General features: G+C 43.8%; 1 protein-coding gene across 1 annotated transcript; it reads right to left on the reverse strand.

The window, feature by feature from the left end:
- Positions 1 to 8,365: 8,365 nt before the first annotated feature.
- On the reverse strand, positions 8,366 to 10,998 carry htr1b (5-hydroxytryptamine (serotonin) receptor 1B). Its single transcript, XM_068726317.1, has 2 exons — positions 10,865 to 10,998; positions 8,366 to 10,716 (listed from the first exon to the last, which is right to left on the reverse strand). The coding sequence occupies exon 2, from the start codon at positions 10,588 to 10,590 to the stop codon at positions 9,457 to 9,459; it is 1,134 nt and encodes a 377-aa protein (XP_068582418.1). The 5' UTR covers positions 10,591 to 10,716; positions 10,865 to 10,998; the 3' UTR covers positions 8,366 to 9,456.
- Positions 10,999 to 17,182: the final 6,184 nt, after the last annotated feature.

A 17,182-nucleotide genomic window follows, 5' to 3' on the forward strand; every position in this document is an offset into this window, starting at 1 on the left:
CTACAACGCACTCTTCACTTTAATGGAGAGTAGCTGAACACGACTCTTCATGCAGGTGATCTCAGTGTAAATAATGAACGCAATATATTCTGTTTTATGGACAGCTGTGAGGGTTCTGCCGCCGTGATGCATACAACGTACAAACACACAGGGACAAGGAACACAACAGAAAACAGCTCAACTAAATAATTCCTTTTATTGGACGAATGTCCCTCTAAACACTGCTTTCACCTACATGTGTGTGTTACGTGACCCTAAACTCACTTATAGGTCTCAAAATCACATCAAACTTCATCAAGAGACAGACAACACAAGCCTGTTGAGAACAACAGGGAACCCCTCATAGCATAATGTTGCACAAGGACAAACCACATAGGGGGAGACGACAACCTTGAAGGTGGAGAACAACGATCACTGATTAGATTAAATATTGAAAGGCTGATGACTGAAGTCGTGTCTCTCTTCTGAGGAGATATCAGCGCCTCATGCATGTGAGACTGAGGCAGATGACCTATTAAAGACGTCACATGCGATCAGAGCTTAAAAAGGCCCGTGGTGAGAAATTCTATCCAAAGCTCTCTGTAGTTGACAGGTGGAAGTAAAGATTAATCGCCCTCGTCTTTTGTTCTGCGTGAGATGGGGAGGCGTGGACGCCCGGGAGGGTTTCCTCCAGCTGTCCGAGCTGAAGGGAAGTTAAAAGGCTGCGTTCCTCTGCCGGTGGAGAGAAGACGGAGCCGTGACTCCTGGTCTCCATTGAAATGGAGCCTGTTTATATCGTGTTCCCCGTGGGCAGAGCAAAGCAGCGCGAGAGACAGTGATGGAGGGCAAGAGAGAGAGCGAGGCTGAGGAAGACAAGAGTGAAGGCGTGATGATGGAGGGAGGAACAGCGCTGCATGGCAGGGGAACAAAGAGGGTGAGAAGGAGGTCAGGTCAATTGACAGCCCATCAGGGATGCATTAATCTACACCTGTTTACAGAATCCACAGAGCACAATCCTGTCAAAAGTACCTCAACGAGCAGACGATGTAGCGTATAACGCCATCAAGGCTCTCTGCACTTCTGTTCTCGTGTGCGTTTGCCTGTTTGTGTGCTTACTTTGAGGGTAAGTGGATCAGACGTTTTTAATCATGTCAGGGCGGCTTCACTGAGAGCACAGAGCTCTGGCTTTGTCTGAAGATGCTCGGCGTTCTCCCTGCATTTAAATTCTGAAAGATGAAACGGCGAACCTTGGAATTCCTCATTTAATGGAAAACTGCAGATAAGCGGAGAGAAACACTCGAACCTGTCAGAATGCAGAAATAACGGCGCCCCACGTCGTAACCTCTCGCTGAGCGTTTAAACCGCGTTTCATCGAGAAGCGTGCCGATTATCCACAGAGAGCCTCGAGCTCCGTGATGAAAAGAGAGCGGTTTTAAATTCAGCTTTGGACTAAGTTGACCAACCTCGCTCATCTGCGTTTCTCAAAGCTGTTGGGTTTACTGGTCGATCTGGCAGTCGTGAGGTTTGGATGATGACCTTTCAATCAGGAGGAGTCACATGTTGACCTCCAACTGTTTTAAGATATGCGACTTCAACTCAAGCCCTCAGGGAGAGTTCTGGGCTTTGAAGCCGAAACGTGGACTTACAAAGCCCCAAACTAAAGACCTTTACTAGACTTCTGTTGGGAAAGAGACGTCTGTAAATCAGCGGAATATTTTTGTTGTTGAGGTAAATCAACTTCTCGGTATCAATAGTTCAGTAGCCCTTCTTTAAATCAATAAATCCTACAATTAGTAAGATACACTAATAGCCAAATCCAGATTTGTATCACTCGGCAGTCAAGCCCCTTCGGCTCCATGAGCCGCTGAGCAACGGGAGCTTCCAGTGCTGTACCCAGTTCTCTTAATACATCCGTGCTTCTGCTCCATTTTAGGTCATTTCTTCTCGGGCCAACTCCGTTCATCCCGCCCATTCCAGTAATGACAAATTGATTACCGAGTCGCCGGTCATAGTCAGAAAACGTGTTACGGAGGAGCGCCAAGGTCGGCCGGTTAAGATTGCGGTGAGGCCGGTAACACCTCCGACCCCCCAGGACACCACCCCCGCCGCTAAATTGGGGCTGAAATGAGTTTTCTCTGCAAGGTGAGCTCGCCTCCTCCTAATGTGGGGTGACCTGCACCTCCAAAGTGAGACACGCAATTTAGGATGCTGCTGCATCTGGTAGGGACGACTTTGTGGACTTTGGGAACGAGAGGCAGTTGACCCGCATATGCAGCTGCAGGTTCATAAACCAGCCTCACTGTATGCACGAAGACACCGACATCACAGATTTCCTTTAATATTACAATGAAGAAAATTGGAGGTGGTGGCATGGTGGGTTGTGAAATCTCCGGTTCAGTCACAGTCACCAGGCTGTGAACTCCAGATTTAGTCCATGCAGCTGCACTTGCCTCAACAGATCCACAATTTCCATATGATCTCACACCGACAGCTATAAGTCATGCTTCACTTAATGATTCCCCCAATAGTCCATTAAGTTGGCGCCACATGGCATAGCTGCAGGAAAACGGACTCAACTCTTGTGATTTGACTGCATCGCTCAGAAAAGAGTCAATATTACAACTTCCTCTTCCAGTAACGTCACACGGTTATGCTCAGCATACATTTCATTGTGTTGTATTACATTAAATCTCAATATCAAATAGTAGAAGTTAAGATAAATCCCATTGCACACTTACAAAAGTGGAATAAAATGCAACAAAAATTAAAATAAACATGGCTGATGATCTCTTTCAATGAAAAAACGTTTGACACCGAGAAACGTATTTCAATACCAATAGAACGAATACAGGAAGAAACTATGTCAATAAATCCATCATTTTAGGGTAATTGATTAGAGGTACGGTTCATAATTAAATGATTTATACATCTAAAGGTATTTAAGTGTAAATTAAAAGTACCTTTAAACGCACCAGTCAGAAGCTGAGGTGACATTATGCCTAGCTAGTCAATTGACTTTTTTATTTGAATGAATTAGTCTGGCTGTATTCTTATTCTCTGGGACTGGAATTTTTTGGTTTTATCTGTTTTGACGTTTTCTTTGAATTCATACATTTCTATGCCATGAAAGAAATATGAATAGACCGACTGCAAAATAAATGTCAACCAGTCACACTGTGGTCTTAACTTTGACTGAATGCGTTGCTGCATGTTGTCTTTGCGGAGTCATTGATTTCTGCCTGAGCTGGGGAGAACTGGATTCTCCAGGAGGTGAAGACACGCTTGGCCTCGGTCACCTTGGAGCTTTGTTCTGAAGCGTGGACACGTCGCTCCACGTCTTTGTCCCGAGAAGGAAAATAAATGTCGCTCTTCCCCTTTCATCCCAGGAGCTGAGCGACAGCTTCAGAGCCTCCTCGTCCTCTCACCGAAGCAGATCAAGAAACTAAAAGTTTGGTGGTGAACGTTTAAGGTTAACATTAGCATACTGAAGGTAAGTTATTCCTGATCCTGAGCCTAAACACTCAACCTGTGTTAAAATGAGTGACGCGAGCAGGAAGCTCGTTTTAAAGCCAGGTCGAGGTGGGGGGGGTGGGGGTTGGGGGGGGGGGGGGTGTACGTGAGGAGAAAGTTTCTTCTCAGAGTGACGAGAAGCTCGGGGCTTTGTAGACGAGGAAGAAAGAGGCTGAATTAGGTGGTGTCAGGCAAATTTCATGCTAATAGCTTCAGTGACATTTTGTGTTGTTATTGCTTGTGAAAATGGGAAATTACAAACATGCTAGCCGTGTTTCCGTCTCAATGCACCGTCTCGTGCTTAATATCAAAAGGTTAATGGACAATATGTAAAGTATCCCCGAGGTGAGGTAGAAACCTCATTTATATTCGTTCAAGGCTCTTAACGAAACAGGAACCCATCTGTGTGTGGCGGTTTTAATTCATGGATACGTTGCTATTGTCAAATAGCTACGACTCAAATGCATGTGGCTGTATGTGCAACGATCACTTAGAAAACTCTAAGAGAAGGTGAGATACACAGAGAAGTAAGGTTTACAATTCACAGAATAGTCCTACAAAAAGGTATAGTTTTGGAACAACATCTCGGTTTATATAATGTTTATACATCCTGTCAAGTTAGATGAAAAGATGGACACCACTCTCATATCAGTCCCTTAGATATTAAGCTGCAACGAGCAGCTGGTTAGCTTAGCTCATCATACCGACTGAGAACAGGGACAATACTTCAGAAAGTAACAGATCCACCGACCAGCACCTCTAAAGTCAACCACAGAGGTGTGAGAGGCTTCAACCGTTTATATTCAACGCTCTGACAGACAGTGGAGGCTGACAGCACTCAACAAAACATGCATTTTGATTTCAAACATGTATATTTGTGGAACTCCAACACTCAATATAAAGCCCAAGTTGCTGTAACCAATTTTAGACTGAAATGATTGTTTGAGTTTGGTTTCCTAAGGTTTAGATTAGCTGATTTGGGTAAAACTTATAATACCCTACATATATATATATATATATATATATATATATGTATATATATATATATATATATATATATGTATATATATATATATATATATATATGTATATATATATATATATATATATGTATATATATATATATATATATATATTCAAGAGGATCTGCTGTATTTAAAATAACTGACACCAAACAAGTATTTGGAGTGAAAAGGAGTAATAGTTTACTGAAAATGACATTTACCCTTTAGGTTGAAGAAAGAACAAAACACAAATATCCCAAATTTAAGCTATTTAAAATAATACTAAACAAAATAACCTCTAACTTTTGTTAATTAGCAAAATCCCTATTCCTCATTCCTCATTCCTTTGAGCACTACTCTCCTAACTGAGTTCAAACAGCCTCCAAACTACAAGATTCTAACCAGCAGTGGGGCCACACGCACACACACACACACACACACACGCACACACACACACGCACACACACGCACACGCACATCAATAAGAAACAACAATAAAAGTTGCTGCCTGTAATATGGTCGACAGATTGCTTCTCCCCAACAGACCAGAAGGACAGGAAGTCTCACTCACCGTCAGGTGTGCTCGTGGATAGGAAGATGACATCCGTGTACGTTTTGATAAAACATAAATTCTATGTTTTATTCGTTTGTCGTCTGAATCCAAAAACTAAATACTGAGAGAACCAAAGTCGAATAACGAGCCGATTTTGTTTTTCGCCTTTAAAAAGAGACGCAAAGAACGACAGGTAACCCGGAAGTAAGAATATTTCAAAATAAAAGTCAAGGCAATAGAATGACCGTATGCAATAAATTCTTATATAGTCTGTTTTTTTTTTTCTTTTTCTAGCGGCCTCTGCCTGACCTACGACCAATCACAGCAGGTGACACTGACTTTGGTTTGGTTTAACAAATCCAAGTGATCATATTTTCTGTGTAGATTCATGATTAAACACACTAAAAGTGAGGTTTTCATGACCAGGAGAACAGAGGACGCCCTCCTTCCTCTCTCTCTGGTCGTTAATTGAGGGCCCTTAATGCACATGCAGTATGGATGGATCATTTAGCAGCATACACACGTCCTCTACCACAGCATATAGCTGCTTAATTTGGTGATATATTGCTTGTCAGGCCGCTATAGATGTTAAGTGTGATAGATTCACCAAGCCCCACTAGTGCCAGTCCCACAGGTGTAACCACAGTCAGCCCATCGGACCACATGGTGAGAGTGTTTCACTCACTTTCTAGGATTTTCTAGCAAAATGAAAACACTATTTGGTTTGCAGGGAAATCCCATTTTCATGATTCAGAGAGAGATGTTATTAGACGTGTAGGTGAGCTGGAGCAGAAGCTACCGTGAAGCGCTGTGAGCCTTTACACTAACCTACTTCGTTGAAACTGCTCGTGGCAACGGATCTGCTGTGAAGCACGGAAAGAACACGCATGACTAAAGGCTGTGATTTAACACACACACACACACACACACACACACACACACACACACAGATTCACAGTAACACACAGCGTGCACTTCTCAGTCAGCTGAGGTGTGTTTAGTGTTGGTGTGTATAAATAAGGGAGTCAATCGCTGCAGCTTTCACTCCACTAACCGAGTCTAGCTTTATATCATCTTGTTATTGATGAAAGTAGAAGATGGATTTTCTGCCAATTGGGATTACAATTGTTTTTACACGATGAATAAATGTTATTGTCTGTTATATCTGTGCAATTAGCATGCCTACAAATGGATGGGTTTAGCCATAGAGTTGATGTGAAAATCACACCATAATGTGCAAAACTATATGTAAGAAAAACAAATCACAAAAAGGTACATTTTTACAAGAAAACCATTCTGGTTCTTAGCCACATGTTGCCAAAACAGCACGTTTTCTGTGCACAGAGTAAGAATGTCAGAAATCTGATATCTAATAGTTATTCCCCCTCGATCTCCTCCCCTCCTCGTGTTGCCTGTTAGGAGCCTCGGCGACTCGTTTTTCTTGCTGTCAAAGGCCAATGGTTATCACCTTGGTACGGTAATCTATCAGAAGCAGATGGGCCACAGTGCCTCCGTTTTTCAGGCGCCGAATGCTCCGAGCCTTCTTCAACCAGAAAGGGTGAAACAATAAAGCTGTTCGCCAAAACTACATTCAGCGACAGAATATTTTATAGGTTCATTATCCATGTGTTCGGCCTCACTAGCCGTTACATCAGCAATGTCCTTCACTCCACGGCAGACCTGTGGCAAACCAGCAGTGCAGAACATTCAGCTAATAGAAAGAAAGTGGTTGTCGAGTTAATGTATTTGCTCGCACAAAGCAATCATCCCATGTCAACAAAAGGGTAATGTGTACCGCTTTGCAGCTGGAGGTAAAGCACTGGCACCATCATGAGCTCATGCAATCCTCCTTTGGATGCACAAAATCATAAACCCTATTGCTAAACATCGACAGTGTCTGCAGCATTAAACATTTAGCTGCTTCATGGTGGATCCGCTATCAATCTCTGCACGCATTTAGACGGCCTGTGTGACATCACCACTTACTGATTTGGGTCTTATGTATAATCTCAACATTCCCGTTCTTCCTCTCATCACATCTGGCCTGTATGCGCTACAGCTACAGTTAGTTACGGTTACTGACATGTTACATTACGTACTGTGAGTCTGTGAACACCTTCTTCCTCAGACGGACGTTTGCCTGACGAAGACGTCACGCTGCAGGTCAAAACACTGCATTCAGATGTTGTGAGCTTGAAGCCTTTAGTGTTGCGGACGCCGTCTTCTTTTCCTTTGTTTGCTGGGTTTTATTGTTGCCCCGCAACTGGATGTGCATCGTCACGATCCACCTTCTTTAAGCAGAAAACCATGTGAACTCCTTATGAAGGAGGTCAAGCTGTGAATCGTGTCCCCGCTGATCCACTCTTGTCAGGCAATTTCAAGTGTTTTTATGTTGTTTACCTTTTCTTATTATCGTGTCGTGTCACTGGGGGAAAATGTGTTTCTTGTGAGTCTTTACAAATACTTTTCTCAATAATACAGCAGATAATTAAACATAAACTTTATAGTTATGCTCCTGTTTACATGCTTGTATACGTGGATGATCTGCAAGGAGTTTGAACCTGGAACTTCAAATCCAAAGGGCTCGTTATCGCTCATTGTACAGCAGAAGTTTCCTTATTTAAGTCCAGTACTCCTGGGGAAAGATGTATATTTTATAAATATCATAAGGTTCAATCTCGTCAGTCTTTCAACATGTTGTTAACTGATGCAGAGAATCCAGGAAGCGCTTCGAATGCCTACTCAGGTGCACTCATCTTTCATGCATGACGAGTCATATGAAAATTCATATATGGAAAGACGTGTGCGTTTGCATGCGTGTTGACAATGTGAGTGGCCCCTTCTGTGTGCGTGAAGCGCACCAGAAGAGCACAGCCCGCTGTCACTCTCATGACTTATTGAACCGCGGCAGCCGGTCACCAAGCAAACCGTGTCCTCCTCCGGCTGCGGGGAGACCGCAGAGAGCCGGAGAGGGCAGGAGGCCGGTGGAGGGTTCAAACCTCGGCGAGAACCTCAGAATCTCAATCTCAACGCCGACCGTGAGACGTTAGAGAGGAACTGACACGACGCGCATTCATCCAAATGAATCTGGATTGTTTAATGCTCTGACACGTTCCGCAAGTGCCTCAAGAGGTTGTTGGATTTCATGTTGACATCGTCGTGATACCGTAGGAGCGTTAATCTAAAGTCTCATTTCATTTCAGAGTAACACTTTTCAAAACCACAAGTCGCCTGTCACAATATCTGTGCTGCTTTCAACATGCCAACAACAATGACGGAAATGTTTTTACTGCATTAAAACTCATAGAACAAAAAGAAAATAGGTTAAAGCCTTTATTGCACAGCATCTCTGAACAGATACATTCCTAGAACAACATACTTGTATTTCATGTAATGCTGACAAATCCTCAGCATTATTTTGTTGGAGCTCTGCAGGCCAGTCTCTATAGCCAGGAGGTGGCAAACCATTTCACACATGAACACAACATGCTGTAGATACAGATTTAATGTAGCAGCAAACAGACCCACACACACACACACACACACACACACACACACACACACACACACACACACACACACACACACAGTAAAACAAGGTGGTGTTTGTTCAGCAAAATTGAACTTCTGATCAGCTTTCAGCTCTGGGTAAATATACGCTGCAGTTTCTTTGTTTGACACTGATATGAATCTGCATTGCCTCTCTAGATGACAAAAGACGACCATCGGGTGGCAGCGACCCATGACCATAATACAGATGTACGCCACTGGTTTCATTTATTCAGAACACACATATTGATGAAAAATAAAACTTCCATACTGTAACACATAATGACAAACAGGATTCTGGGTGGTTTAAAAATATATATTCTTGACTTTTCATTTCAACATGATCTCTGCTGCTGCTCGCATTAATGTGTCAGTCGTCGCGTGGGAATACGCACTATTAAATAGCATCCAAACAGGAATCCACGCTAACAACCCATCACTGGATCTACCCTACGGTGTATTCAATCTGCTCATCAGGAGGAGCTTTTACGACACGTGTCAGTGATTGTGTGAGGTGTGCGTAAAGTTGGATTTCTTCTCCGCCACTTTTTCCAAAATAAAATCTTGAATTATAATTAAAATAAGCTTTTTATATAATTATATAATTTTGCCATGCCTTGGTTTTAGCTTTAAATCCATGGGAATTATGTTGAACAATTTACTTAATATATTTACTTAAAGTTGTCATTTTAAATCTGGACCAATTTTTTACTTTTTTATGCATATCATATGAGTCCCAGAAATTATAATGTTTATTGCACTCTTACTATTCTATATTCTTTTTACTCTTTTTTACATTTTTAGAACTCCATATCCAAAAATACATAAATCAATCTTATTGGAGACTGAAGGAACATTCGTTTACGACCGGCAGCATCTGAAGCGCACAAGTTTATGGAAAGCTTTCTTGAAGTCCTCGTTGGACATCGTGTATATGATCGGGTTGATGAGAGAGTTCAGATATCCCAACCACGTGAAAAAGTCAAATAACTCGGGGTTAAAACAGGTGTCGCACGTGGCCACCACCAGCGTGTAAATGAAAAACGGCAGCCAGCAAACGATGTAAGCACCAAGGATTATCCCCAAAGTCTTGGTCGCTTTTCTCTCTCTGGCTGCTGAGATGCGCTTTTTCTCCAAAAGCGCATCTGACACCGTCACTTTCACCTGGTTCTCGCTTGTGGAGGACCCGGTGTCGCTGGACGGGGTGTCGTGTCTCCCGCACTGCAGAGAGGTTGTGGAAGCCACGGACCCAGGGGAGTTGGTGACCAGGTGCGCCGAGGTGAGTCTCTTCCCCAACTTCTTGGGGGACTGCTTCAGGATCCGTTTCCGGGCCTCGACGTATATCCGTCCGTAGAGGACAATAAGCAGCAAGGTGGGGATGTAGAAAGCCCCAAAGGTGGAGTAGATGGTGTAGAAAATGTGATCCGTGTTGACGCTGCAGCTGGTCAGTTCCTCCGCCTTCACCTGCCTCCAGAAGAGAGGTGGCAGGGAGATGGAGATGGCGATGACCCAGGCTGTGGCCACCATCCCGGCTGCGCGCCCCGGCGTGCGCTTTTTGGAGTACTCCACAGCGTCCGTGATGGCCCAGAACCTATCCAAAGCGATTACGCACAGGTGCAGGATAGACGCCGTGCAACACGTTATGTCCGAGGAGAGCCAGATGTCGCACACAATTTGCCCCAGCGTCCAGGTGTGGATGACTGTGTACAGGACGCAGATGGGCATCACCAGAATAGACACCAGCAGGTCGGTGATGGCCAGAGAGGCGATCAGAAAGTTCGCAGGAGTTTGCAATTTCTTCGACTGGGAGATGGTTGCTATGACGAACGCGTTAGATAAAGTGGTGGCGAGTGTGATGACGGAGAGAACCACCGCCAGACTGATCTGAGAGGCGAGACTCTCTGCGCCCACATGCACAACTGATGCATCTGTAATAAAACTGTCGTTCGTGGCGTTCACCGGCGGAGTTGGCTCGACTTGATCGGAGCGCTCCATCACTTTTAGTCACTTTGTTCTCATATTTTATGTCGCCCTCTGAGATGTCTGACATTTAGGGTGTCCTTCCTCCCGACGGACGTCTCCTTAAGCGCGCCATCCACTCAGGTAACTGGCACAATCAGTCTGAAACATACAAATAGATTCCTGTCAATCTCATGCTCTTCTTCTACATCAGGTCTGAATGTGCAGATGCCACATCGTGGAAGCAAATATCCATTGCCCGCTATTCAAACTTTTCCTTTTTGTAGCCATAAAAAAGAAACTTCTCAACTGTTGTAACCAAAATATAAGACGGAGAAGCTTTGTGTGTAGATATAGAGGATGAGCAGAGCGTGCTGATGTCCCAACATCTGGGAGGATGTCACAGATAATCCGCATGTAGGGCAGAAGTTCTCCAGAGCTGTTTCTCCCCAGACCCCCTGTGGTTGAATGGTGAGCCAACCCTAAGTCTCCGTTTTATACAGACTCTGACATCAACAAGCAGCACTGATCATCACAGCCTTGTTTCCTCTCTCTCCGTGAAGAGTAGGCTATCTGCTGGGTCATAGTGCCCAGTGGCTCATATGTCACATGTCTTTTATATCACAGCATGCGAAACATGCAACTATCGCTTTCTAATAAGTCAGCCTTTCTAACGGGTTTATAAGCTGTAATTAATGGCTTATATATTCTTTAAGAGTTATTGGGGAGAACAACTATTGAGACAAGTCATGAATAAAGCATCAACACGTTCTACCTTTTTAATAAGCCATCAGGTCTCTTGTTATTAATGTTAGTTAAGGATTAATAAAGGATGTAATTGTTTATTAATATACAGTCTTTGTCAATAGTTATGTTTTCTCTTAAGGTGACACTCTCCATACTATTGTGACTCATTACTCATTTATACAACGACCTCGACTTATGGGAGGAGTTGTTATTAATAACACGTGTGTCTGCTTACAACGGCATCATATTGTCTTTGTGTTGTTTATATGTTTACATATATGTAAACAAATGTAGATTTATAGAGTTACAATAAATGTTTAAAATAGTGAAATAAGAGCCCAGAAAGTACACCGAACCACCCTTGGCTCTGGCTCTGCTTGCTGGTGTTCTCAGCAGCTACATTCGCTTTCGTGGTGAACTTCAGACGAGCACATGGTAATAAACAACTGGCAAGAGCGTTTGTGTCAAACAGCTGAGCATCGTTTAGAGTTTGATGTAGCATGAAGGTATCTCGCCGAGGTGCAGATTAACGATGCGTTCATCTGGAGCGGTTGGACTTTTAATGAACAATCTACGGCACGACAAGGCAGCAGACCGTCAACACCTCGGGACAACGTGTGCCGCTGGGCCCATCGAGTTAACGTCACCCTGGAGTAAAAGTGGTGACCGCAGATGCAGGTCTTTGACTGATGTCTGTCAGTTTCCCTGTATTTCCATGTATATGAGCAGTTTACACCTGCCCTTGTGCACGTGGAGCACATCATACAGACTCTTTTATTGACACAAACACTAAAATAATCCATAACTTTCTCTCTGATCTCAGATCATTGCTTTTGAGGGGAGACAGCTGTCATGAACCTCATCGTAACTTGATTACGTCGTATATTTTGGTCACGTTGACCATCCCAAAATGTCAAGTCAACAAAAACTTCAGTGAGGTTATTCTGTGTTTTGCACTTGAATTCCAGTGACAGTGACGAACATCAGACGTCTGTTTGTATCCGAGCTCAGCAGAGAGCAGTAGTGAGGCAGCACTCGGTCTACTGCCCTCCTGTGAGTTCACCGCTGCACCCCTTGACGGACCGGGACCACCATGGCACCGCTAATGCATCAGAACTGGGCACAACGCAGCCACCATTACCACCGTTTACACCAAACACACACATGCTCTTTTCTGTCGTCCTAATGTGGCAGAGTGTGTGGTTTCCTGGTTGTAGTTCTCTGTGTAGAAAGGTTGCAGTGTGAGTGACCCAGTTCAGCAGCAGCAGCAGCAGCAGCGGCAGCGGCAGCAGCAGCGGCATGGGGGCAATTTCTGTGACTGTGTTTCTGTTATCTCCCCTCATCACACAACACATTGCAGCACAGCCTCAGTAGCTGGCTACATCCCATCTCACACCGGCCATCAAAGTCCTATTTTTAGTCAGGTAATAAGGTATCCAGCGAGCCTTAAAGGCGATACATTACACCACCTACAAGCACGGGGGCATTTCTCTTTCTTTTTTGGTATGTGATGAATGTTCCATGAATATTGAAACAAATGGGCGTTCAGAGCATTCAGGTAGGAGTATGCAGGCACACTCAAACTAACAGGTGCTGAGCCGAAAGTGAGCAGATTATGAAATGAACACATAATTAGCTCCAGATGTAATAAACCAGTTGGAGGCCTGCGGCGTGCAGACTAATTGTTTGTTCGTGTCATGCCCAAAGAGTTCCCCAGATAGCGTCATGAAAAATTAACTTTTGTTTTACAATTAAACCTCGCAGTGAAACTGTGTAACTTGACATAAATTAGAAACAATAATTAAGAAGAATAAGAAGCTCACTTGTATTTGAATTCACCCTTTTGATTCAGATTATAACTATAACTTAGTTGCCTCTTTATGCTGGTTATCTGTCGGTTACTAAATGGATCAGGTTCTTGTCAAGAATAGTTGGCATTGAGAATAAGCTGTAGTGGGTCTGCATTATAGGATGTTCTGCTCAACAATCTGAACCAAAACAAGTTGAAAGATGTTAAAACTCAACAAACTGCAGAGTCAGGTGATAATTCTCTGTGGGTTTGTCACTTACAATTTAGTTACATTAACAAGAAATGAACAGTTTCTGAAAACTCTTGTTTACGCTGTGACATTGTCTCTGACTGAAGTTTAATCAGCGCCACTTTCAGCACATTTCTGCAACGACCTTTTAGTTATTGTGGTCATCTATTTCTATCCTTAACCGACAGCTGGAGAGACTGAGACCAAATAGGGCAAACAGAAAATCAGGGCAGATCCCTTGTTAAGAGAATCAACCGTCGCACTCCACCTACCAAAAAGCAGCACTGCAGGGAGCGGCTCCTTCTTACCCCAGCGTTCACGTGACGAGACGCGGGAGAAGTGACGACGCGGAGCAGCGAGGTCAGCCATGTTTGGAACCTGGAAGCTAAAAGCGTCTCGTGTGCACAGCTGTGTCGCTGCAGGAAGCCTGCAGTTAAAAAGCATTGAATCTGTTTCTTGAAGGCTGCATGTTAAAACACCTCACTGACAGTGTGTCCATAGGTTAGCTCTACATAGTTTGAGTTAAACACTTCTCTGTTTATTTACAATAGACCTCCTGATACAATCTGGTTTCTCATTTTAGGAGTACAGATTACAGTTAAGATGTTAGAGATTTTTTCAAGAAAGTTCAAATATAACATTGAAGGATGATCAAAATTTAGAAAGCAGTGAGTTTACAAGACCTCTGTAGCCTCTGTATAGTCACATTGCATTGTGGGTAATGTAGACACATGGTTTTGAGAAGGAAGAGGAATAAATAAGACGATATCTCTGATTCAATTTCGTAGACTACTCTTTTAAATTGCTGCTTACAAATCAATGCATTTTTAATCGCCATCCCATAATACACAACTGACACAGCCGTGCACCTGTTTCTCTCTCCTGTCTGTCTGTATGTGTCGTGGTCGCGGCTCCCTTCCTGGCGCTCACCCAGCTCCTGATCACGGCTCATTCACCTCACCTGTCCAGTCAGAGCAGCTGCCCTCCATCTTCTACTCATCAGCTCCACAGTCAACCTTATACCTCTGCCTCCCTCCTCTTCCTCCTCTTCCTCCTCGCCCTGCCGCTCCTCCACTACCCTCATTCCCTCCGACATACCTCCAGACATTCCCCCGTCTACATCTACATCGTCCAACCTGTGCATTCCAACACCCACACTAAAAGATTCCTAATACATAGTGTGGATGTCCTACTGCATCCGGTTGCATGCTTTCTGTCTATCCTGACCCATAATCCTCTGCAGCAGATACATGAGCAAAATGGTCTGAGTTCAAGACGCAACGTAATGAGGAAGTAGGATGTCCCAATTGAATGCAAACTGCATGCAACAGTATGTTCCTTTGTTAGGGCAGCTGCAGTGTGTACGGAAAGTAAAGAGGAAAAGTCCCTTTCTCTGGGTTTAGGGTCCTCACTTACTTTACTTTTTATATATTTAAATACACTTTGCAGTTAACACTTGTGTACTACTTTAGTGGCATTTTAATGCAGGACTTCAGCTCTACCATCTGAAGCTGCTGCGTACAATGAGAGAATCAAATATAGGACACATGTTAAGCTGCGGTGCGCCCCAGCCTGGTCTGATGGCATATGGTGCCTTCTGCAACCATATGCCAACCAATCAGCCCTCGAAGGCCCCCTGCTAAAAATGAGCCGAGAGAGACGTGAGCTTCTATTTACAACTGGAGGCTTTCTGGGGTTCTAACTTTCCAAAATGTGACGATCGTACAAAGGAGCTGGTGCCACCACTGAGCCACTGTTTGAGACCCTTTCTGGGAGTATTGTGTGGGTCACAGGGCTGCTCACGCATTTCAGCACACAGCTACCGGGAAGGAGAGGGGGGGGGAAAGTGTTCACTTAAATGCACCATGTAGGGCAGATTATACTCCCTGGAACAGAACACGTGACAGGAAATGAGCTAAGTGGTGATGATGACTGATTGGTAGCAGGCCTGTTCTTAGTGCGGTCGGACTCCTTTCTGCTTGAGTGGAAGTGGCCGAGTCCATTTGGAGACTGCACGGTCAGATGGGAGACTGGCTGCAGGCAGTTATGAGCTTCATCAGCATTTTTTAAGAGCTGGAACTGGTCCACACTTTGAGGAGGAAAAAGAGAAGCATATCATTGATTTATTAAGCCCTGGCAGTGATGCTGCAGTGATACCATTGTGTCAGTCACAGAGGTTCTGTTGCATAATGCACATCATTCGCTCTGTAAATATTCACAGCATGCTGCTACAGTATCACAGATGGCCTCATTTTAACAATCAAAGGAAGATTACCCGGCGGTATAGATTGCAAACATTGTAATTGATATGGTCCTCTGTGATATGAGGAGAATGGGACTTGATTATGTGAGCATGAGATTGATTTACTGCTCCCGGAGGTACGAGCTGTCAGATTGTGTGTTTACGTATATACTGTATGTGTGAAGGAAGAGACAGAGGACGATAACGAGAGGAGGCGGCCAGACGAGCGCTAACAGCACACATCAGCTCTGGTGTGGGTGACGCCTCGTGGAGTGTGAAAAGAAGAGGGTGACTGAGCAGGACGGGCACGGGGTGGAAGTCAGGAGCAAGCGTCACTGAAATCCATCATCCTGTCAGCGATACGTGAAAAATCAAGGCTGTGGATGGTCCTGGAGAAACATCATATATGGAAACGTAAGTAATGTACATGTAAATGTTAGGAATGAAACAGATGATTTATTGGGTAAACACTTCTCGCCTCACTTCCCATGAAGACGTCTATCAAGGATATGAGAAAGTGAGCCGGCTTTATCACAGCTGCATTTACTGAAAGTTTACTTGACATTAAAACGTTGTCTTGTCTGTGTGATAAAGTGCTGTGAGCCCCGGTGAACTCTGACCAGGAGAAGTAAGAGAACAGGGAGATTCAGAAACCCAATATCACTGTCTGTCTGTGTGTGTGTGTGTGTGTGTGTGTGTGTGTGTCTGTCTGTGTGTGTGTGTGTGTGTGTGTGTGTGTGTGTGTGTGTGTGTGTGTGTGTGTGTGTGTCTGTCTGTCTGTCTGTGTGTGTGTGTGTGTGTGTGTGTCTGTGTGTGTGTGTGTGTGTGTGTGTGTCTGTGTGTGTGTGTGTGTGTGTGTGTGTGTGTGTGTGTGTGTGTGTGCGTGTGTGTTTTCACGCTATGGCCTCACGAGTACGAAGCCATCTCTGTAACTGTGTCAACTCCTGTGTCAAACTGCACCAGATGCAACCTTCAGCAGTTGTGTGAACTGTTGTACACCAAACGCCTTTTTTTTAAATAGAGATTTTGAATATTTCATTTCTGAGGATAAAACATTTCAGATTTACCTTTCAGTGTTTTGGTCACAGTCTCTCCACTAAGGGGTGCTGCTGGGTGAGGGTTACTGTACTCAACAGATAAGACAGATTGTATAGTGTGGTGATTCATGCATTCATTCATGAACTTCGGAACTCCATTAATAAATACAACACATGTAACATCAGATGGTGGAGATGTTGTGCATTATTGTATGTGACCTATTGTTAGGATTTTTATGGAAAGGAGAAGGTTTTCCACATCTGGAACTCAGGAAAAATACCAAATGAAATGCATGAACGATCAGGGATGAAATGAACACTGACGGTAAAAGTCTGAACTATGAGCTGCTGATTAGAATGATCACACACTAAGACAACAGTGAGATATACATTATGAGATACTAAATAATAACAGTGACTTTCTTAGTCAATTCATAACGTTATATCTTTATTACTTACTTGTCAGAGGCTGAGAAGAGATGCTTTTGTACAAGATTCATCTATGGCTACTAAATAACATAAATCTGATTCAGTGTGACTCCCATGTGTTCTATCCAATACAC

Source organism: Cebidichthys violaceus, unplaced genomic scaffold (genome assembly GCF_023349555.1).
Source record: "Cebidichthys violaceus isolate CVI_PGR_0920_01 unplaced genomic scaffold, fCebVio1.0.p SCAF_39, whole genome shotgun sequence".
NCBI lineage: Eukaryota > Metazoa > Chordata > Actinopteri > Perciformes > Stichaeidae > Cebidichthys > Cebidichthys violaceus.

Coding starts and splice junctions, on each gene's coding strand:
- htr1b (XM_068726317.1), bottom strand. CDS start 10,590: ATGGAGCGCTCCGATCAAGTCGAGCCAACTCCGCCGGTGAACGCCACG.